This window comes from Sebastes umbrosus, chromosome 8 (assembly GCF_015220745.1).
Source record: "Sebastes umbrosus isolate fSebUmb1 chromosome 8, fSebUmb1.pri, whole genome shotgun sequence".
Lineage (NCBI taxonomy): Eukaryota > Metazoa > Chordata > Actinopteri > Perciformes > Sebastidae > Sebastes > Sebastes umbrosus.
The window spans coordinates 30005325-30029242 of NC_051276.1; the positions used below are offsets into that span (position 1 = coordinate 30005325).

Genomic DNA, 23918 nt, shown 5'->3' on the forward strand with positions numbered 1-23918 from the left:
TCTTCAGGAGACTCCAAAGTGTGCTGTCAGTGCTCTAGTGAAGTGAATTCATTAAGAGTGATTCTCACAGTGCTCTGAAGTTAGCAGAGTATTGTAGTAATGGTTCTGTAAAGTGGCACTTTGCAAACATTACTGTATGCCAGCAGACACTGAGGTCACCAACATGGTCACGAATGTTTTTGAACAGCGGTAGTCACAAACATCCTTTTAACATTCAGTCTCGGTGAGAAGTAAATTCTATCTTTGCAGCTTTATGACTCAAATCTACCAGCAACGTGACGCAACACACGCTAACGCCATCTTGCTATTGTGTGGCCTGTTTGTTTAATCCAACTTCGATGTCTGTCAGGAAAGTGGGCAATTTGCAAGTCACAAGTGCTCTTGATATAAAATGTTGAAGTAGGGTTGGCTCATTCCCACATTACATCCCCACCTTTCCTCCTTCTCTCCCACTTTTGGCTGTTTGAAGTGGCGGTTGGAGGGCTGTAACAGGAGTATCATTCACTGTAATGGTGGAGCGTCCTCCTCCACAGCCCTCACTTAGATCACTTAATCCACTTCAGCAGTCCGGCGCTGCGCTCTGCGTGAATTCACAGCACGTTCACAATAGGAGGTGAGACGGAGACCTGCGTTGACCTGTCAGCTTGCACTAAAATGCCACACTATAACACTAGAAACCCTCGTTTCCCAGCTCACTTAATATGGATGTGGAGTCGGCCTGCCACACAGCTACGAGTCAAAATACAGAGAAGTTTGTACAGAGGACATAGAAGATTAATTGTGATAATTATTGTGTATTAGTGTTGATCATGTCATCCTACTACTACTGGTACTACTGTCTGTCGATTGCTTTTTCAATATAGGTTTGTGATAGTTTGTAATGAGGACAAAGTGATAAAGAGGGAGAGTAGCTGCTAGTGGCAGCTAATGGTGATCCAAATATAGAATAATAAAGAATAAAAGCTGGAATATTTGTTTGAAACTGCCAGTCACGTCATGTGAATGAACTCAGTAGCAGTAACAGATACAATGTGGATACTTTATATTGACTTATCTCAAGCATAGAGAGGATTCAGAGGCAGGTTTAGAAGTTCAAAAGTAGGTTAGGGCAGCTATAGAAAAGGGTGTGTAGAGGTCGTGTCTAGAAGGTAACCTGCAAATTGCGAAAACTTGCAGAAAACTCTCACGAGACTCGCTGCCCGACGACCTATCCGAACCTTAAAGAGGACCTATCAGGCTTTTGTGCTCCTTCCCTTTCCTTTAGTGTTTTATATAGTTTTTTGTGCATTTAAAAGGTCTGCAAAGTTACAAAACCAAAGTCCACGCCAAAGGGACTTACTCTACCCAGAAACTCTCTACAGAAACACTGCTCCTGAACTGCCTGAAATGCCTTGATTGAAATCCTTTTTTGTGAAAGGTGATGTCACCAAGTAACACATTTGCATAAAACCTGCGCAGCGGCTAATTTGGCACGTCCTCAAACAAAGCTAGTTAGAGCGGAACAGGAGCGGAGTCCGAGGAGTTTAGTTCGGACGACCAGAGGTGCTGCAAGCCAGCTCGTATGAGAAAAAGCATTTTTTGAACATTAAAGCATGTAAACATGTTCTAGTAGAAATAAAAAATACAAGTATGCACCTGAAAATAAGCATAATAGGTCCTCTTTAACCATTCAAGGTCAATGCCTAACCTTAACCATCTTGCGAGAGTTTCACAATTTGCGTGTTAGCTTCTAGCCACGACCGTGTGTAGATTAGTGGTAAATTCACAGCTGAAAAGTAGACAAATCAAAGGACAAACTACTGTAAAAGTTGTTATTCTGGTTGTTTTGCCACATAACAGTGCTGCAAGTTTCTTTCAAGGGCAGAAAGCCGTAACCTTTAATGCAAAATTAAATGTCTGCTATGGCTGACAGCAGGCTGTAGCCGGTGTAATTGTGTGGTAGTTGTATTAGATTGTCAAGGAAACCATTAGAATATTAATGCTGTGGGCATGCACAGAAAAGAGGCAGGTTGTTAATGAGTCCATTAAGAGGTCGCCGTACACAAATGTGTGAACTGAGGAATGAAATATGTGGAGACCAGCGGACAAGTCAAGTGTTGTGTCATGAACATTTAATGAAAGGAGGGAAGGAATCTGCCGTCGGTGACTGTTGGTTAACCTGTGTGTCAAATGTCCATCACACCCGCAATCCATTTTTCATTTCTGCTATTATGATCAAATACCACGAATACTCTTTAAAGAGAAAATCCTTCTTTCATACATCACTGTAACACCACGGAGGAAAAACAAGGTCATTTTCTTCAGCTGGGTGAGAAAAGAGGAGTCAAAATATACTTTTTTCAGTTGAACATGTCCCACAGAAATGCAGATATACTCAGTGGTGGAAGATAACTAAGTACATTTACTCAAGTAAAATTAAGTACAATTTTGAGGTACTTGTGTTCCATTTCATGCTACTCGCTACTTCTATTCCACTACATTTCAGAGGCAAATATTGCACCAAATATTGCACCATTTAAAGGTCCAGTGTGTAGAATTTGGTGGCATCTAGTGGTGTGGTTGCAGATTGCAACCAACTGAGTACCCCTCCGCTCACTACTCCCTTTCCAAGACTGCAGTAACCTGAGCCGCCGAGTGCAAAACATGGCAACGCCGCTCACTTCGCTCAGAGCCCATCCTTCCTATATTACACAACTTTGAAAAACGTCCGGAAAAAATTCCACAAAATTTCCAAAAAAAGTCTAAAAGATTTCAGTAAAATGTATTGCACTTTGTGACTCACGTTACTGCAGTTTTACATGCTTGTTGAAGAACTACGGTGGCCTTCAGGTAAAACCGTTCTGGGCTACTGTAGAAACATGGCGGAGCAACATGTCGTACTCTGTGAAGAGGACCTGCTCCCTATGTAGATATGAAGGGCTCATTCTAAGCTAACGAAAACACAACGATTCTTAGTTTCAGGTGATTATACACTAATGAAAACATAGTAATGAATATTATATTTCTGCTAATAGATCCCCTGAAATGTTACACACTGTTCCTTTAAGTAAAATATCAGAGTACTTCCACCACTGGATATACTTTTCTTCAACATCTGGACAAAGAATCAATGTTGCAAAACTTCTCAGAAAGTCTCAGACAAAATACTCGACACAATAATTTAATAAAATCAACCACAGACTAGAAAAAAGAGAGCAAAGGCATTTTGTATTGAAGAGGAAAGAAAAAAAGTCAACTAGCAACAGGAAGTTTCTTTCCACTGTAAGCTTGAATTATTAAGTACATGTTTACAGTAAATGTACAACACCTTCATGAGTTCAGTCAAGCTAAAAGCTCTACACATCATTATAACATCGCGTCTGTATCGGGTCATGTTAGCCAGCTAACTGGGAGCAGTCAGATGAGACGAGTAACATTGAGGTTTGACTCTTTGACAGCGTAACCAAAAGTGTATTTTATATTTATCCATTATTAAAGAGGGCGTAGGTTGCACAGTAGCTATTTAGTACAGAGGGTAGAGGTTTTATGACTTATTCAAGAGCAGAAAACGCAGCTGAGCAGTCGATGACAGCGAGGTGAACGAATCGTCGTTTTAATCTGAAAGCGTAGCCGATTGCAGCACACACAGAAATGTTTCCGATTCAGAAAGAAAGCACAGAATAAGGCAAACACTGTGAGAAACAAACCAATATCATGACCAGTCCTTCACAATGTACAGTGTCACTGTGTGTGTCAAAGAAATTACAAAAATATCAGTCGTAACAGTGTAATATCTTACATAGGGTCCCTCCAGGTAGCTTTGCTGCAAAATGTCCCTTTGCATTCACACCAGTGCAGTTATTATCAGTAGTTTCTGTCTGTGTCACAGCCACAAAACAAGTATTAATAATGTAAAGACATTTTAAAAAATAAATTGCAATCTTTAAACAGGCTTCTCCCTGGCATTTAACTGAAGAAGGGCGTGCTCAGAAAGAGAAGAGTTAATACTTGCATGAGAGTGTCCCAGGCTGACACAAACTCATCTTTTTCAGATTCAAATAAAATAGAAAAGTAATTTTGAGAGATAAACCATTAAACACGTGTAAATTTGTCCGTTATTTGATCTTTTATAAGGCAGTCAGTACTGACAGAGGGGGCCCTTGTGAAAGGTAAGTGAAAGGAAGAACTGTGTTGAGCCAGAGAAATAGGTTTAAAGCTATATCACATCACGATGATAAACAATAGCCTTCTTATTAATTTGATCGTTATATTATTTTAACCCCATAAACAGTAAAAAGGGGAAACCTTTCTATTCATTGCCTTCTTATCCTTCTTGATTTATAGGTTCATCATGTCTTTTTGCACTCAAAGGGTCTAGAACTGGAAGTTAAAGCTATAATCTGCAACTTCTGGGATTAAAATAACTATACCAGTGATATTTGATACATTAATCAGTCTCAAAATAACCTTTCGGTGATGCAAACATGATGGATCCCACATTAAGGGTTATGGGCAGCAGCTAAACCAGGATGTAAAATGATTATGTTTAAGGATGAGCCTCCAGATCAGGGGTCTCCAACAAGTAGCTCGCAAGCTCGCTACCCGTTTCTGAGTGGCTCACTAAAGGTTCAAAGAATATGTACATTCATTTTTTATAAAACAAAGTCACTTTGTAAAACTGTAAAATATCTATCCAATCAAATTCACAGACATCCAGCTCCCTTCTGACACAAAATGGTTACATCAATGACGCCGTAACGTCAGGCGATGGTAGCAGACTGGCGAGGACACACCAGATTTGACAATGACCGCAGAAATTTGCCAGGCCAATAAAAGGCAAAAAATATACAATTTTATTATTTATTTACATGATTTTGTCTTGTTTAGATCTTAAGCTCGGGATGTTAATTACTTCTAGCATGGTTTTATTGTAAAGCACTTTGTAACCTTGTTTCGAAAGGTGCTATATAAATAAAGTTATTATTATTTTCATGAGAAATAAGTAAGTTTTTTCACTAATTTGAATGACAAATGTGTGTCTCATTTGCAGACCGAGCGTGTCAATTAATGTGTCAAAGATGTAACATTGGGCACCACTTAACCAAAGTCCACAGCAACTTTTCTTTCCGGCTGGTAGCAGTCTACGAACAGAGAAGGTAAAGGAGCTGAAGATAATGCTCAAAAGACAGCGGTCTCTGTTGACCAAACTGAAAGAACGTTAAGTGGCTCACATACTAACGAAACACAAAAAAGCCCTTCGCCTAGGGCAGGATTGTAATAGAGGCGATGATTGTGTTGGCCGAAACGCTATTAAAGGATCTTAAAAGTAAAACAGGAATTAAGTCTGCTCTTGGAGATTTGGTGAAATTTGGCGCCACGAGTAGCTCTCGATCACTTTACACTTGTCTCGACTTGTACATAGACATTTTATTTTACAGTTTTATTATTGTATTCTTATTCTATTGTTGATCGTTACTGTTCCTAGCTGTTATTTCTATTCTGTGTAAGTACATTGAGAGAGCTGCATAAAACCGGAGTCAAATTCCACGTATGTATGTACAAAATAAACCTGATTCTGATGAATTTAGCAAAATTAGCTCTCAGAGGAAAAAAGGTTGGAGACCCCTGCTCTAGATTATTAAGTTTGGTTATAAAGTTTTAAAATGGTTGTTTAGGTTTAAGGTTCGGGGAGGTTGGCGTCAGCTTGTGGTCACAGAATCTAGCGGGAACTTGCATCTCTACCAATAACTACTGATGTGCTGTGTTTTTAGATGTCTTCCTGTAGGTGAGAGTCATTTGAGCATGGGGTTGTGCAGCACAAACACAAACACAAAAGCAACAAGAACAAAGCTTGAAAGCAGAAAGAAAAAGTACAGTGAAGATTGTTGCTTCAAAAACTTCTAGTTAATGGCACCGTGCTTCCAACCATCAGACAGAAACAGCCATGAATAGTGTATTTCACGTCCACAAAGAGGAGTTTGGTCCTGATTACCTCAAAGTGGACGACAGACCGGATAATCTGAGTTACCGTTTGTGTTATTTTGCTCATGACTGATCTTTTTTAAATAAAATCCATCCTTAAATGTTGCACTCAAAAAACTGTCTTTTTTAAAAACCACTCCAACAGCAGAGTCCGTCACCTCTCATCTCTGCGTAGTTGAACACTCAGCGGGACGAAGCGCAGTAGCATAAAGGCACTGTGTTATTTCTACAAGCCAATAGAAGTCCAAGAGAAATCACGAGCATACCGCTGACCACTTTTTTTTTCTCAGAAGTGTCCAAAAGGTCCAAACAAAAAAACTCCAGGCAGGAAATGAAGGACTGGTTGGCCTCCAAACACCAATAAAAGAGTTCCACTGAAAGCATCCAGAGGAGTCTGAACTGAGGGTGGCAGAACCAAGGGCAAAGGTCACTCAGTAGTGAGGGCACCGAGGGCAATCTGGTTAGTTTGTTCAACGGCCACGCGGTCAAAACACACACACACACACACACACATTCACACAGACGCTGAGTTCACACCTCACTCAGAATTATGAGAGAAACACACAAAGTACGAATGCGAGCATGTGAACGACGACGCTCATGTTGTAACTGCTTGTCCGTGCAAACGTTGGTAAAAAAAAAGAAGAGGAATTAAAAGTGTAAAGGAATGTTATCTGGCCAACGCTGTAACAACAGCATCCTCTCCAGACTCAGTGCACATGAACATTCACTCACTCATTCATCCTCACGACAACAAAAAGCCACTCGGTAGGAAAACAAAATCATCTCTCTGTGCTTGGTTCTGCTTGTTCGTTTTGATCCACGACCAGCTAAAAGGTCAAAAAGGTCACTGTCCAAGAGTCTGTTTGGTTAGTTCCATTCAAATCCATTTTTATACACATTAAAAATCGTACATAGGTGGTGGAGACGCCGGCTGGAAGGACGGCCTGGCCCTCCTAGTAGTTCACCTCGTAGACGGTGGCTTTCTTATCTCCCGAGCCCGTCACTATGTACTTATCATCTATGGAGATGTCGCAGCTCAGCACTGAGGACGACTCCTTCGACTGTAAGGGGAATAAAAGATGTGTGAAGATGTGAAACATGCACTTGACACTGAGAAAAAGCCAAAAGGGATTAAGGACATGTGTGTGTCTGACAGACAGGTGTTGAACAGAAGATTTATTTCTCCGTAAAGAGTACACACTTCGCTCCCACTGCAGCTTTATCTTTTCTTTTTGAAACCCCAGTGACGGCTTCTTGTTCAAATGTTTGTGTCCTTGTAGAAATCCCTGTATGTCAATACAGGGATTTCTACTTCTGATTTTTCTGTATTCAGCAACTCCACTTGTGTGTTTTTATCAACCGCCTTCCTCACTGAAAGCTGAAAGGTGTTATATGTCTGGTTTAAAGATATTTCAATAAAGGCAGTAACCTCCTTGCTATTAGACTGTAGAGGATTGTATCTGGCCTTGATGGTGATTCATTCTTTCACACTTACCTGGAATATGCTGGCTCCATACGGGGTTCTCCATGCGTTGAGCAGATTGTCTTTTCCTGTGCTCACAAACCACTTCCCTGCAGAGGAAGACAAACTATATGAGGCCACATCGAGCAAAAATATTACTGTAACTGTTACTGTAACACTTACTGTAAATGGTACTTTAAGTTAACTTAAAGTTTTTAGAAATAGTTGAAAATTATTTTTTCTCTAATAAAAGCTTTTGCTCAAACGGTGTGGAGCTCTCCACCTCCCGCCGGAGTCCCGACTACAGGTTGAAGGCGGCATCGAAGCCGGATCTGGGTCTGTCCGCGGTGGGCTGGTCGCTGCCAGAGGCCCCTCTGGAGTCTGACCTGAAGACCTGCGTGCCTTAAATCGTTTCGTCTGATTTTGTGGGGAATCAGACCCGATGACAGGCATTAAGAATAACTATATTTATTACACGGCTGTGTTGAATACTCAATTCTGATTGGTCAATCACGGTCTGTAATTTCTCTATAACAGACCGTTGCTATGTATAGCAGATCGTTGCTATGTATAGCAGATCGTTGCTATGGGCGCAGTTCTGATGTCAGACTCTGGTGGACCGTTTTTGTATCAAATTATTGATTTCTTAAGTAAGTATCCGTGTAATAAGCGGGATAATGTACAACTAGCGGGTCACTGTTGTGAAAGAATCCCCTTCAGGGCAATGAGTTGATGGTCTTGTTTGCTTATGTGGGTCATATAGAGGCATCAGTTATTTAATTAAGATAGTTTCATAAGAAGTTAAAAGTGATGACAATGTAAACATCAAAATCATCTATTTGTTCCTGCAGATAAATTCATACTGGTGCTCAATGCTAACACTAGCTGACAAGTTGTGTGTCATATGACGGGCAGTGTGCAATTTGATGGTTGGTGGCAGTCTATGCATGTACATGTAGGTACTGTGTCTGTGTGCATGTGGACTGGCGACAGCCTGTGTATGTACTGCATGTATGCAGATACTGTCTGTATCCAAGACAAATTTCCTTTGGGACAACAAAGTAATCTTGTTTTATTATTTGTTTGGATTTTTACGTCTTGGTCCAACATGATTTCTGGCTGTACACTGCCTCCTCTGAAAATCACCTTCATTTACATTGTAAATTTTGTAATCGCGTCTCCTACACAAAGCTGACACATTTAGTCACATTATCCTTTACTCACCATGTAAAGTAGCACTATAAACCACGTATAGCATCATTCAACATAGTTCTAATGCTAAAGCAACAGTTCTCATCAATTCACACAGAACTTGATCAACAAGCCAATTACCCCGAGACTTGGTACATTAATTTCCTTCTTTAAAGACCTTTTCAAAAACACCGCTCAACATGTTTGAAGACAGAATAGGTGATTCTTACCACAGTGAGCGAATCGCAGTGAGAGCACGCAGCTTTCATGCAGGTGGAGCTGGTACTTGTCAGGTTTGGTGACGTGCAGGACCTCCACGTTATTGTTCTCCATCCCGACCGCCAGCCACTCACCCGTTGGACAGTAGCCCAGAGAGAAGATCTGCAACGATTTATCATCTGTGATTACTTTTCTTTTTATATATATACCTGTCTCTTTTAGCTATTTCTCTAGTGAATACTTTTAAAGGTGTGTCTCGTCTGTTGTATATGTTGTTGGGGATATTTCACTTCCATATATGCGTACTGTGAACAATAAAGAATCTTGAGCGAAACCCAACAGTTATGGTAGTTCTATTTCTTATAGTGTATATATAAATATAATACATAATCATCTTCTATATTGGTTGATTTTTTCCGTGCATGAAGATTGTGTTTGTCTGCGAGGGCGGCCACCGATATTTACATATCTATGGATGCTGGCAGAAGTCCACTGTGTGCTTTTCTACACCATCATAAGCATTTCATACTAATCTGTCAAAGCAGATGGCTGCTTCAGTTTCTAAAATCGTATTAAGTACGCAACCAGTCCTGCCAGCAGCAATTATACATCTATACATGAGGTGAATTCTCATGTTTGAAACAATATTTCCCCAGACTATGAAGACACCTGATGGTTGATAAACCTGGTAAACACTACTGTATTTCTTTTACTTTGTCAAATCGCTGGTGTTGAGCAGCTTTTAGGGGGGTGGAGGGTTACAACAGATATTATTGGACAGCATTAGCACTCTACTGGCCACGTCTGTCCCTGTCTGTCTGCCCTGCCCTCTCTTTAATGCACACTCACCTCCTCCTGTGCACACTGACATTGTGAAATGGGTCTTTTCAGGAAAATTGCAGTAATGGTCTATTATTGCTGCTCTTCTCCTCACCTGAAAAAAAAAAACTAAATTCTAACTGCCAGTGTTATTAGTGTTAAAGGTATTTGAGCAGAAAACCGGTGCTCATTCTGGCCTTTATGGAGGGTTAAATGTTTTGAACTGAGCTTGTAAATTACTGCAATAAAGCAGAATCAGAGAGTGTAATCACACAAACTGTGAGTGATTGTGACTTTTACTGTGATGCACACTTTTCAACAATCTGTGCATTTTACTTTAACCACCAAATAACAATAAAAAGTAATGTAAAAGCATTTTACACCTGCAAACTAATTCCACTCTACTGCTTTACAAACTAGGATCCAAGCAGACATTTAGCATACTGTGACATCAGCAGTTCATAGGAGCTCTGTCAGGTTGCAGCTTTAACAGAAACGGTGTGTTTGTGTGTAAAACAGTGTCTCGTGTACCTGGGAGGTGAAGTCGTGCTGCTGCAGCTGCCGTCCCTCTCTCAGGTCCCAGGACCGCACGGTGTTGTCCAGGCCTCCGGTCCACAGCTTGGTGCCGTCATTAGAGATGTCTATACAGCTGGCTCCGTCGGTGTGGCCCTGGAACTGCCTGCAGAAAAAAAAACATCAAATCAAAGGACACGTATGAATATTTGCATCTTGTCGTGAAGAGAAGCTTGTAAGATAACAAAAGGAAAGAAAGTGTCTTTACAGTTTCAGTGTGAAGACCTCAGGTTGCAAGATTTGTTGCTGAAGTTTAGTTGTCATCTTCTAAGTCAGCACCCAATGGAGTGACATGTCAGGAATTCTTTGATAATGACCCTTTCTGAACATCGATCACATTGCTACTCCAAATAACATAACCTCTAATATAACTGTAAAAGGTGGGCATTTTGGTATGAAAGACTAATGTGTCAAATTCGTATGTTTAACTCAAATTCTTGGGAGAATTTGTCAGATAAAGTCGGTATTTGGGGTTACACGGCGAGAACTATTACTTGTCTTCTCACCACACACACATACCAGTACTGGTATACATAATAACAAATCAATATAATTACAATAAAGCAATGCGTTAGTGATTTCTGGCAGTTAAGCCTCAGGCCAATTTACAGGAAAAATTGTAGGCATTTTGTTACATACTACAAGTTAAAATTACACTTCGGACAATAAAATAACTTATAATGTGAAAGGAGATCACACACAAAGCATGAGAAGGCCCTATTCATTACCTAAATATTATAAAACAATATTCACAATGTCAAGATTATGTAAGAAAGACATAAAAAAGAAAAGTTTACACCCCATAATGCAGTGAGTAAAAACAGAATATAAAAGTGATTCTCACTGAAAATTAAATAATGTTAAAAGTTAATGACATATAGTTCAGCGTTTCCCAAACCTTTTTCTGGGGAGACACTTTTTAAAAATGACAAACAATTGCGACCCATTTCACAACAGGCCTCATCTTTAAACCGTGAGAAGAGCACATTTTGTGTATAAATGAATGTTCCTGACCATTGTTAAAATTGTTATGAAAACATAAACACATGTTAAATACTTTATAAATAAGACCAAATAAATGCATTTAGGCAGAGTTTACAGGCTCTCCTTTTTTTCCTCTCATCAGTAAAAACAAACAGGATGAACGCTAGCTGTTCATATTAGATTCAATGTCATGAGTAGGCTATAATTATCAGAATAATACGAACATTCAGGCTCCCTCATGTGGCTCAAAGGTGTACTGCAGATATACATGTTAAATAAAAGACTGGACTATGTTTTTTTGGCGACTATAAAATCTCCTGCAACCCACCCGTGGGTCCCGACCCAGTCTTTGGGAATGACTGTTATAGATGACTGTCTTGCAAAGTATGGTAGACCAATCATTTGTGGACTTCTGGACTTGACTGTGGACTCAGGAGTTGGTTGGATGCCATCGGTTGTTGTAGCTATTTTCAGTTTAATTGTATGAAGTTCTGATAACTGGTTTAAATTAGTAAAATCTGGTTTAAAAACCAAAACCCTCACATCAGCCCCCTTCCCAGCTCCGTACCTGACCAGAGTCTGGTTGTGAAGATCCCACACGGCGATGTTTCCGTCGGAGCAGCAGGAGAAGCAGACCTTGGAGTCGGGGCTGATGGCCAGAGCGTAGCAGGCAGGAGCTGATGAAGTTAGTTCAGCTTTGATCCGTGGAGTCGGTGTCGCCAAATCCCAGATTGACAAAGTACTCGCCTCGCCGCCGACGATGAGAGTCCGCCCATCCGGAAGTAGTCGACAGGAACGGATGTAGTTATCTCTGTTCTGATGTGACAATCAATGCATAAACTAGTTGCTGTATGCAGTAAAACAATAAAAAAAACATGTTGTGTGATTTCTATGAAGGGGTCATTGCACTCACAAGGCAGTCCAGCTGGGATACAGGGGTCTTGTTTCCCGGGTGACTGATGTCCCACACCTTGACACAGCCCTTGCCGCCGGTGTAGACGTGACGCGTCGGGTTACTGATGGTGACCGCGCACACCACCTCCCCGTGGCTGAGGGTATTGATCTGTCGTGCGTGGCGCGGGATGCCGGGGCCGATCAGCGCGTCCGGGGGAAAAGGCACAGGCTGCATTTGTCCATCGGCGCTCACGTGAAAGGAGTAGGCTCTGGTGGAAGGAGAAGGGTCACGTGGAGAGAAGAGAGAAGGGAAAAGGTTCATGCAAATGTGACAAAGAAGAGGAAATAAATGGTGATTTAGGAAACATACGGTTTTCCACCAGGAATGCCTGACAGGTTGGGAGGAAGGCCCGGGACACGTATGTGGTGGTGAGGATCAAATCCCACCTGGAGAATATGAGAAAGAGAGTTTAGAATACAGTTCACAATAAATAAAGAAATAACACAAAAACTAGAGCTGTTGTAGCTGGTATCAAGATGAGTATCATGCTGTTTTCTGTATTCAGCGCACCATGAACTACTCAGCCCCCACGCTGTAAGCAGGTCAAAACATGTCTAGGCGTCTAGGATAGTGCCAGACTAACATAAAAGTTTTATTTTTAGACTTCTTAAGTTATAAATGTTGCTTCAAGAGCATTTAAATGACAATAACAACTACAATATGTCAACTAAAATGTCCTCACTTAAACGCTGTTGGTTATATGTAACCCAGACATATAAAAACAACAACATATATTTGCAGTTATTATTTTCTTTTGTATTTTATACACCCAGTGGTACAAACAGAACAAGAAAACAAGAAAGAAAAAATAATAAATAACTAAAAAAAAAATGTAATAATCTAATAAAATTAGATTATTAGATTATTCATTTATTTTTTTCAGTTGTTTATTTATTTTTCTTTCTTGTTCTCTTGTTCTGTTTGTACCACTGGGTGTATAAAATACAAAAAAAAAATAACTGCAAATACATGTTTGATATTTTGTGTGGATTGCAATAAAAGTATAAAAAAAGTTCCAGTTTTATTAATCATATGTAGGTTAACACAGGACCAACGGTACAATCAGATGTTTTTAAATTGCATATAAGAGCACTAGTCATATAGAAGATAAAATAAGATAAAATGAAAGTAATAAGATAGAATTACATTAATAAGATAGAAAGACAATGATGAGCTAACATGACAATAAGTAATATAGTATATAAATAAACCATAGTCCTATATAATTATGATTGGTAGGAGACAGTATCTCCAACAGTATTGCACAAATGCAATAAAGAAAAAGGAATGAGATAAATAAAGTTACCCAATAAAATAATACTCTCTCACTCACGGCACATTTTTCCATATGTTTCTATCATTTCCTCTGATCACACATAAGGTGTCAACAGAAGTAAATCCAGTCAATAAAAAAATCACATTTAAATAATTAAAACTGGAATGAGCGGCAGAAGCAGGAAAATGACTAGAATGCTTAAAAAACAGGATGTATGATTTGATTTGAGTTGTTGTTTGTTTACCAGTCTGTCCTTGGCAGAGCAAAACTTGAAGTCAATTCGACACTCAGACTGTCGGTCTGCATGTACACATATACAATATATGTGTGTTTGTGTGTGTTTGGGTACCACTTGTGTGCGTCCATACGCCGCCACCGCAGCAGCAGCCACGGCGCTCATCTGAGGAGAGATGCTATGCAGGCCGGTGTAGGCGGCTCCGGCTCCGCTCAGGTCTCCGTTCATACCCGGGTGAGGAACCATTCCAAATGGACTCGGGTACGAGCAGGGCACCGCCAGCGGCGTACGGAGACCTGGAGCTGCGAGACAAAACGCTGTTTGATACAAGTTGTGTCATTTGGAGGTTAGAGGGCCTGTTTTATCTGTGTGCATTTTGAGAAAGATATTTAGTCAAACTTCTCACTGATTCATATCTGATGCACGCTGAGACGTGTTATGTTCTGTTTGCAACACTCACCCAGCGTCTCGACTCCTGGCGGTTTAGCGGGTGCAGCCCTCAGACCCGGGGTGGAGGTGCTGCTGGGTGTCGGGGCGTCAGAGCGGGATGTGGGGGTGCTGGACTTGGACACGGGCGTCGTGGATTTCTCATTCTGTAACACAAAAAAAGTTTAAAATCTTAAATCTCAATGTCAACGTGCACGATAAACACCTCGCGAAGAACTGCGATATTGCACTCTGGGATTTTTTTGAGTTCGTTGAAAGAGAGTATCAGTAGAAAACTGCATTTTAAAATGTAGCTATCATTCTTATTTTTATAGGTTGACAGTTCGATGTTCAATTTGTTCAATAAAAGAATGGAAATAATTTCATTCATTTTTTTAATTCAACAAGAAATTTGTTGTATTTTAGCAGAACACTGAAAGCAGCAGAAAAACAGAACTGAGTACACTTTAATATATGTTTATTAATCACAAGTAATATCGTTATCGCGATATTCAACAACGTTATCACATATTATATATTTTTCTCCTATCGTGCAGCCTACTTCAGATGGAGCAGAGATCTGTTTGCAGTATGGTTTTAGAGCTAAAAGACGTACGCAGCCATTTACAAATGTAATAGAGCAGAAACGTTTAAATAATACAGGAACTATTCATGCTGTGACGGAGTTCATGACTCATAAAATTGATATTCTTTGAAAACGTATAAAGTGTTTAACGCTTTTTGCACCTGATATAATCCAGCATTTATCACCTTTATTTTGCCCTTTATTTACATTTATCATTACTTATAGTTGATCATCTTCAGACCAACAGGAGTTTGTCTTCATTAACATCAAACCTTCATTCTCTTCTATACTTTACTCACAATGACTACATTTATCTCAATACCTAAAAATAGAAAACTACCCCGAGAGATGATGAACAAGGAGATCAGAGGGCTAAAATTACCCCCAACGACTCACCAGATTAATCTCTTTGGATTTGGACGAAGGTGTGCTGCTGGAGGAGGCGATGGAGGACGGACTCAGCGGAGCATCCTTCTTCAACAGGCGACTCTTGTCCAATCCGTTCTCCCGAGGCGAGTGGGCGGGACTTCCTCTCGGAGACGCCGGATCCTGTGGAGGGTGAGCGCAGCAGGCACAGATGAGAGAGGAAGATTTTATTTTATTTTATTTTTTAACACAAAAAGACGTCGTGCTGCTAAACTGTGTCGTACCTCGTTGGAGACGTCCACTACCAGGTTGTCGTCGCTCTTCTCTCCATCACTTTCCTGACAGACACATAGAAGACAAACACTGGACTTTCATTCGGTAGTGAAAACATTTGGGAACAATTTTTGTGCTAAATTTACACACACTAATACTGTATAAACTAATATACTTATAACATGCATTTCATGTTCTCAGCATTTTGTTTTATTTTGGAAAAAATGTATGGACTTCAGGGGTTAAAAACTAGTATGATAGGAAAAAACATCAGTAAAAATACAGATAATCAGTGCTTTTATCCAATTCAATATGCCTTTTTTTTAATAGTACACGAGATAAAAAGGGTGATCATAAAATCAAGGATTTAATTATTGCCCTAAAAGAAGACCATAAAGACTATTTTAATGATTCCTCTGCTATTACGGCTTTTTGTATTTTTGCATGTTTTTAATTATCAGATAAAGTGGTGGAAATGGTTCCTTTGTGTATCATCCAGATGTTTCATCATCTGGATGAAGAACAAGTCATAAACTGCAACAAGCTGAGTTCAAATCCGAGCTACGACCTTTGACATGTCAGCTCTCTCACTCACTGTGTGGGTCTGAATGGGGCTCATGTGAGATAACTTCACATACTGTCTGTCAGGGTGTCTTTGTTTTATTGTGGACTTTGTATTAGAAAGCTGTCGCTCCTCTTTTTTCTCTAAAGTGGTGAATATTTGAGACTTAATTTTGGCCAAAAGTGTAGTGAATGTAGTTCTGATCACAAAACATTCAGATAAAGAACTTCTGCCTTTCCTTCAGAAATAACAATTTAAAATAAAATAATATACGTATCAAGTCATAAAAGATAACTTTACGTTGACTCACATAGCGCGTCGAGGCCAGCTCCTTATCGTCTGTCTTCTGTTTCTTGCTGTCGGACGAGTAATCGCTCGAACTCCGGTGCTTCTCTCGGGTCCGAAAACTGGCCGAAGGAGACACAGACGAGCTCTGGAGGAAACAAGAACCAGATACTTAAAAAACAGACAAAAAAAAAAACATCCTTCCAGTGTTTAAAAATGTCTCATTCATGCTGCATGTACATTTAAATATATTGTAACCATCTTTATCATCTGTATGTCTTAGAAGCAGCCGTGAAGCCGCTCTTTAAACTGTTCTTCGTTGGAACTACTTTCTACCAGATAAACAGTCCCACTTAAAACAGTTGTCAGCGTCTTCTGTGAATTATTCAGAGTAACAGGCTATATTTCAATTAACCTCGGTACATATTGGGTTTATAGCTTATAAAAATACCCAATGAGGAATTCTACAGAAAGACATAGTTGAAGAAATGAAACATTAAAGTTTAATGGTATGTGTCCACAGGGGATGCGAGGGATCGCCTTCTCTCCTGGGCTGCTGCTCCCAGCTTTCAAACCAGAACCAACATGGCAGCTTGTTTGGAAACTTCTTTCTCATATATTACGAAAAAGTTCACCAAAATGTATTTCTAAAAACATTTTAGGTTTTGCTGAATCTGTCTTTTTTTAGATCGACAACGGATAGTTTAAAAGTTTCTCGGGGGTTTCCAGAGGCGGCGGCGAGTCACGCCGGACGCCCCTGAATTGCATAAAGGAGCCCAGACCTCAACCTTTATGCAAATGAGGAGCGGCCAACGTTTGAAATGCATGAATGCTACCAGAATGCATTGCACAGCTGCTTACATAGACAATGAATGGGAAGCGGGGAAAGTACGGAGGCTGTGGACACGTAGCATAAGATGGCTCGGGCATGTCTGAGTGGATCCCTGAAGTGGCTGGAAGATGAGAAAAAGTTGAACTGAGACTACCGAGCAAAGAACAGGGACTTTCCTTTCCCTCTCTAAAGACCGTTTTTGGTCGAGGAAAATTACTGAAATCTTCTGCCCAGGACGGGGTGAAAAGCACAAGTGAGCTACGACTTAAATGCTGCAAATCTTCTGAATGTGTCAAGACTTCTGAGTTGAGCTCAATTAGGACAAATCTGGCCTAAGAGCGTGCAGCCAGACAGCAATGTGAACATCCACTCCACGGCTGGATTTCTACATCACTTTAAAACCTCCTCTTGCTTTTCATTTTGTCTGCGTGACACAATACCAAAGCAGCGCCGCATCCTTGACAGTTTGACTTGAACTCAGCAGCATTATTTTAGAAATGTGGGGGAAGAGTTGATCCATTGATGTCTCTCTTTTCTTAATCAAATATGGCATCCTTTAAATACCATTACTGAAGGATTAATCCTCTTTGAGAAGCAGAGATCAAAATAAGGTCAGCTAAACATTCCCTCTCTTGCTGATCCCTCTCTCTCTCTCTGTCTCTCATTGGGAGGCTCTCCTTATACCCGGCACACGACGGACAGAGAGAAGCAAAATAAAGCAGGACCTTTAACTCGACCTTTCCACTAACTCACGCTTGTAACCTTTCCACTGCCCTTTGCCGTGCTGCAAGTGTTGATGACAAAGATTCGGTGGGGGAGGAGTGAGGTTGGGTGTGTGTATATATATGTGTGTGTGGTCGGCCAGCACTTGTACCTGTTTACATTTTAGTAGTCTGCATGTGCAAACAGCGTTGAGATGTCAGTGTGTGTACAGGTGTCTCTTTGTGAGTGAGACAGAGCAAGTTGAACCCCCCCCTCCTCTCTCTCTCTTCCAGACTGATTAGATTAATTAGCCTGCAAATTAGCTCTTTGAAAAACATCAAGGCAAATTAATTTCGCTGCCGAGACAAATGAAGGCTCCGCCGGCAGTACATGCGCCGCGAGTGTGAAGAGCCGTGCGGTGTGACTGGGTGAAAGTATTAATTTACCAGCACATCATAATTATATTTGCCTCCCATTTCAAATTGATTCTGTGAGTCCTGATAATGATACCTGTAACCTTCACTGCTTTGCTCCATCACAGTTTGGCGAAAAAACTTTGGTGTCTCTGTTGTAATGAGAGGCCCAGACTGACCTCTTAATGTTGTTAAGCACCGTGAAGTCGTGGCCAGCAGTCCTCAAGGTGGATGTTTGGCTATTAAAAACAAATTAGAGGGGAATAAACTCAATGAAAAGCTGAAACCTGTAGCCGTTAGAGATGTTTTCAACATCATCGTGATAACATTCTGTACTTTTACTTTTACTGTGTAGTTTTGTGTTTTTTTGTGCTTTATCTTCCCAGGGAACTAAGTACCACTGATTGTAATGCTCCTCTTTTTCAGGAACGTCCTGCTCACAATCACACAGTTCACATCAGGAAGCTGCCGGATCTGACGGGCCTAGAACAGCTCTGCTGGAGCAGTTGAAGGTGAAGGACCTTGCTCAAGGGCACCTCAGTTGTGGTTCTGAGAGAGTCGCTCTTTCACTTTCACTCAGATTTATCCTGGCAGTCCAGGGACTGAACCGGCAACTCTCACACTACTTGTCCACCAGGTCCGGTGAGGACTCTACGGTACGCGCTGCTTCATACAACTGGCCGTTCAAGCGGTGACGTACCTGATCGTGGAATGCACCGGATTGATCCCTGGTTTTCTGCTTGCCGTTTCAACAGGAAACAACATGGCGGCCTGCTTGTAAACTCTCTGTTATTTCGTCTAAACAATCCACCAGAGAAATAGTCTACACCACTGCTGAATCTCGTTTCATTTTAGAACTAGTTTGACAGCTTGGTCCAAGTTTTGTGAGCCGAATAAAACATAAAGTTGCTCATTTGCATAAAGTTGAGATTTTTTTCTATGCAAATACAGACACTCTCCAACTCATTGCAACACTCCCACAATACATTGGCTGACTGCTTGTCCTGCTTTCCACAAGGACGGTGAACAGAGGAGATGTCACGCATCGTCATCGCCTCATATTATTGGGGTATAACACATGTGCAGTCTGCACTTGACCTGCCGAAATTGAGCCAATAACAACGCACGGCCACAGCTACAGTTACACTGCGCATGTTTTATACCCCGTAGCCCAGCCTCTTTCAATAGGCCTTGGATTTCCATAGGAAATGAAGTGCTGAGACGCCCTCCATCACCGGATCTGGTGGGAATGCGTCATCAGGCCACAAGCTCACTTTTCCACCCTTTCGGCCACCACTGCCCCCAAAATCTCTTTTAAATAAATCTAAATTGAAATGTATCACAATGCTAAAAGAAAACACTGTGATATATGACACAGTATGTGATATAATATTGTGTATGTAAATACTTTATATATCAATTTGTGGCTGCAGCTTTCTCCACTGCTGTTTCCAAGATCAGGAATTAACTCTGAACCTCAGATTTTATGTCAACATGGATGAGAAGACAAACAAAATCATTGAAACAATCATCAACAGCTTCTGACTGGACCTTGTGGTGTTTTCTTAAAAAACAAATTCAGCCATTTATACTAATATGTTAAATGGATACAGTATTAATAATGTCATAACTGTATATTACATCTTTACTTTATTTCTTCTCTTCCACCTTCCCTTAAGAAAGACATCACAAGTTTGCTTCTTGCCACTGTGAGTGAAAAAGAGACTATTTGAAAATGTCCTGTATTTCATTCTCTTTGTTTCTCAGCTTCTTTCGCTAACTATCCCCTAAAAACGACGTCTCTGTTCACACCAAAAACACCCTTTAACTCCGCATTCAAGTCAGTTGGTTTACTCCATCATCTCTGATCCTTCTGTTCGACTCAATTTGTCTCTGATTCTGCAGCCAACACAGCATGGAAGGCCGGACTGTTCGCCGTATACAGATTTTTTTTTAAAAAACAAAAAGAGCATCCCAACATTAACAAAGAGACAGACTGCAGCTTAGTAGAAAAAGTAGAAAAAAAGAAGTGTGATGGCCACCGCAGCGGTCACGCTAACAACAAGCTGCAGCGTGTTTACTCTCAACAAGTGATTCCTTCTGAAGGTCAGTGTAACCCTGACAGCGGCCTCATTAGGAAATCATTCTCCGCATTTCTTTTCTAAACATACGGCACATCATCAAGGATGTCGACTTTGTTAAAGCGGGATTTTACCTTGAGTGTTAAGGTCATTGTGTTTTCAAACAAAATCTTTTAATTGCATCTGCTACAAACCACGTATCTCCTTTCATCACATAGTGGACTGAAACGGGAATATTACAAATACACACACACCCCAAAAAAAAAAATCAATGGCATTGACAGCTGAACCAACAATTAGCTTCATTACATAAGTACGTTTGAAAGGCCCGAGGAGGTGCAAGTCCTTGAACGCACCACGACTGCATAATAGACTGTCTGCATCGGCAACAATAAGTATTCAGACACACGTGTACGTCTGCGCCCACATACCTTTATCAGCGCGCGAGGTGCTAACGCCAAGGACATTAAGGCGCAGATGTTCATGCAATTCACACACACTGTACCCGGTGGACCGTTGCCAAGGCAACTGTGGACCACTGACAAGGGGCTTATTGGTTTCATGAAGTGACTGTTGGCTGTGTGTGTTCTCACAGGGCGCTAATGAAAGGCATTCATCATTCTGGTCGCTCTATCTTTACCGCTGATTTCTGACGACCTCACACACACACACACACACATACACACTGCTAATCGCTCCCATCACGGTGCCTACAGCTTTGTGTGTGTGTTTGTGTGTGTGTGTGTGTGTGTGTGTGGAGGAGGAGGATATACTACATGGGGGGCAGGAGATAACATATTAAACATTCCTCCTGTCTCCACCTCCTCCAAAACACCAGAGAACACCCACAACCTGCTAAACTCCTGCATGTGTGTGTGTGTGTGTGTGTGTGTGTGTGCGTGTGTGTGTGTGAGCTGCCGGAATAAAGAAATGCTAATCTGCTCATTGAGTATTCAACAAACCAAATGTTTGCCTTGGGAAAAAAGCTCAGCTTAAGGGACTAATTACTACAAGTGCTGGATGTAATGTTGCTCTGTTGAACTGCCTCCTTCCTTCACTAGTCACACGGGCGCCTTTTTTTGGGCTTTTTGCTTCTTTTTTTCTTCCTCTTTGTCTCCGTTTCCACAAATCTGAATATTTTAAAATACATGATTTTTTTTGCAGTAAAATGTGGAATACATAAACGACTAGTGGATCAGAGGAAACTAATCTTCAGAGAGGGAAATGATGGCGGTGGATAGAGCTAATAATCGGTTTGAGTAATTTTTTTAAGGAAAAAAAAATCAGAATTCTCTTGATTCCAGCTTCTTAAATGTGAATATTTTCTGGTTTCTTTACTCCTCTGTGACAATAAACTGAATATCTTTGAGTTGTGGACAAAACAGGACATTTGAGGACGTCGTCTTGGGCTTTGGGAAACACTGATCAACATTTTTCACCATTTTATAGACAAAACAATTAATCAATTAATCGAGAAAATAATGACAGATTAATCGACAATGAAAATAATCGTTAGTTGCAGCCCTGGCAGAGGATTCTGATCATTATTAAATAATGTTCAAGTAATGAGCCACATTTACAATTCTATAAATACTTATCAACACTTTTAACACAATAATTTGTGTTAAAATATGAAGCAGTGAACATCAAATACGTGTTATATCTAAGTATATGATGTATATATGATATTTAACATCTCTGTTAAAGATAGAAATGTTTTTCACACACAACTACTCTCTGATTTTATACTTTTACCTGAAAATTAGCTATTAATATCAAATTATTAGCATAGTATATATAAATCATGACACGTTTGGACTCTTTTTTCCTTCATACAGTAGTTGACACAGTTTTGAACTAGGAAGGCAAGTATCATCTATCAGTCTCACTTCATGTTCTTTGCTTATGATATCATATGATATGCTTTACCTGAACATGCTGTAAAATTATATAGAACCATTACAGTTATTTATAACAAACATCAAGTTGACAAAAAATGAGTGCTGCCCCCTCTTAGTCAACTAATCTGTTGTTTTGGTCTTAGTCTGAGTGACTTATTTCTAAGAAACTTCTGAGCACATGTCTGGTAAACACCAGATTTAAAGTGGTGCTTTTGTGTGACTCTTTGTGGAGAAACTCAGTTTTACAGATCTGTCGATTAAATCAACTAATAGATTAGTCGACTAAAAATTTCTTTGGCCGAGGAATGCCCTACAAAACAATATTCAAATAAATGCAGCCAAGTAAATGATTAGCATACCATCTTAATCCTGACATGTTTGGACTCTTATCTTTTGTTTTTTTTAACCTCACTTCATGTTCTTGATATCAAATATTAGTCTTCAGCTACTAGCAGGCGAGTTACGAATGAAAAGGAATGAAGAAAGAAAGAGATTGGTGTTTTGCAGGTTGTGTGACCTGATAAAGGAATTTAGATATTATTTAATTAATAAAAAGTCTTTATAAAGCTCAGGTGAGTGAGAATAAATGAGACTGTAGAGCAAACTCGTCACGATGTAACAGAGAGAATGAAGAGAAGAACTTACCTTGACCGAGTCTCTGTCTGAGGAGGCGGAGGGCAGGAGACAGAAAAAAAAGACTAATTAAGGAAATTAATTTCTCAGCAACAAGAGCAATAATACATGAGCAAAGATAGACAATAAGTCACACATAAACACACATTACACACACAGAGGAATAGAGGAATATGGCTAATGATGGTTGCCATTGATACTGATTCTGCTTGGTGATGATATTACCTGAGGTCTCATTAATGTCAGCTAAAGATAAAAGTACATTCACTCAGACTTTTCCTGTTATTTCATGCCTGCAGCACTGGAAACAAAGCAGAAATACACGACTATACTGGCTGGCTATACTCAGAAAACAGTGTTTGCATAAAGAAAGACACAAGAAGGACTTCAGCAGCTGCTGGTGCAACAAAAAGCAGTTTGAAAGTTTAATGATGGTCGTCAACCAACTCTCTCCTGAATTTCTTTTTTTGCCAAAGGCTGCTCAAAACCTGCAAGCAGAGCTTAAGTTGTGCCAGAACAGGATCCGGGACCTCTCGGTTTTTGACTGCCTGTGTTACGGTACCTATTTGCATGGATCCGGTACCTCTCGCTGTATAAAAACAAACATAATAGCTAGTGTAAGCAAGTGGGCGTTTGTGCTGTGAAATGGTGAAATGAGTATGGCTAAATTCGGGTGTGTGTAGATGCGGTGCTGTCCAGAGTTCTGAAACGGTGCGGAGGACATCGATAGACAGAGAGACAGAACACAAGCTTGCTTTTCGTGGTTGTAAATACAACTTTCGGCCCTAATTCCATTGTAGCAATCTACAGACAGGAGGGAAACAACCGGGAAGTGAAGGGACAGTCTACGAGAGTGAGAGAGAGAGAGAGAGAGAGAGAGAGAGAGAGAGCGCACCTCCCCCTGCAGATTTGGAGTGATTATCGTGAATGCTCTGATTAATAAATGTAAAAAAAATAATGCTTTGTTTATGACAGTTTAGTTTAGTTTAGTTTTAACAGCTAGACGTTGTCCAATGTGCTCCAGGCACTGTGGATTTTTAATACGTTCCGTCTTGCAAGAGGTTGCAAGACGACATCAGGTCACATTTCTTTCTCTTAGCAGAAAAATAAATATTTTCCAGTGGAAGTTCTGTGATCAAGCTAGCAGACTAAATGTACATACTATGCACCAGAGGTGGGA

The 23918-nt window shown here is 40.4% G+C and overlaps 1 protein-coding gene across 7 annotated transcripts in view; it reads right to left on the reverse strand.

The window, feature by feature from the left end:
* Nucleotides 1–3144: 3144 nt before the first annotated feature.
* The window catches only part of LOC119493451 (transducin-like enhancer protein 4), a 46705-nt gene continuing 25931 nt past the window's right edge, over nucleotides 3145–23918 (reverse strand). For 3 of the 7 annotated variants that reach the window (XM_037778747.1, XM_037778745.1, XM_037778744.1), the window contains 13 exons: nucleotides 22751–22767; nucleotides 16202–16324; nucleotides 15341–15394; nucleotides 15087–15239; nucleotides 14139–14271; nucleotides 13793–13980; nucleotides 12477–12553; nucleotides 12126–12375; nucleotides 11781–12028; nucleotides 10187–10334; nucleotides 8848–8998; nucleotides 7460–7536; nucleotides 3145–7025 (listed from right to left, as the gene is read on the reverse strand). In XM_037778747.1, coding sequence (XP_037634675.1) covers nucleotides 6918–7025; nucleotides 7460–7536; nucleotides 8848–8998; nucleotides 10187–10334; nucleotides 11781–12028; nucleotides 12126–12375; nucleotides 12477–12553; nucleotides 13793–13980; nucleotides 14139–14271; nucleotides 15087–15239; nucleotides 15341–15394; nucleotides 16202–16324; nucleotides 22751–22767 — 1727 coding nt within the window. In that variant the 3' untranslated portion in view covers nucleotides 3145–6917. Of the gene's footprint in view, nucleotides 7026–7459; nucleotides 7537–8847; nucleotides 8999–9685; nucleotides 9771–10186; nucleotides 10335–11780; nucleotides 12029–12125; nucleotides 12376–12476; nucleotides 12554–13792; nucleotides 13996–14138; nucleotides 14272–15086; nucleotides 15240–15340; nucleotides 15395–16201; nucleotides 16325–22750; nucleotides 22768–23918 lie in introns of those variants that run through there. The other 4 variants (XM_037778746.1, XM_037778743.1, XM_037778742.1 and 1 more) reach the window with 2 other exon arrangements.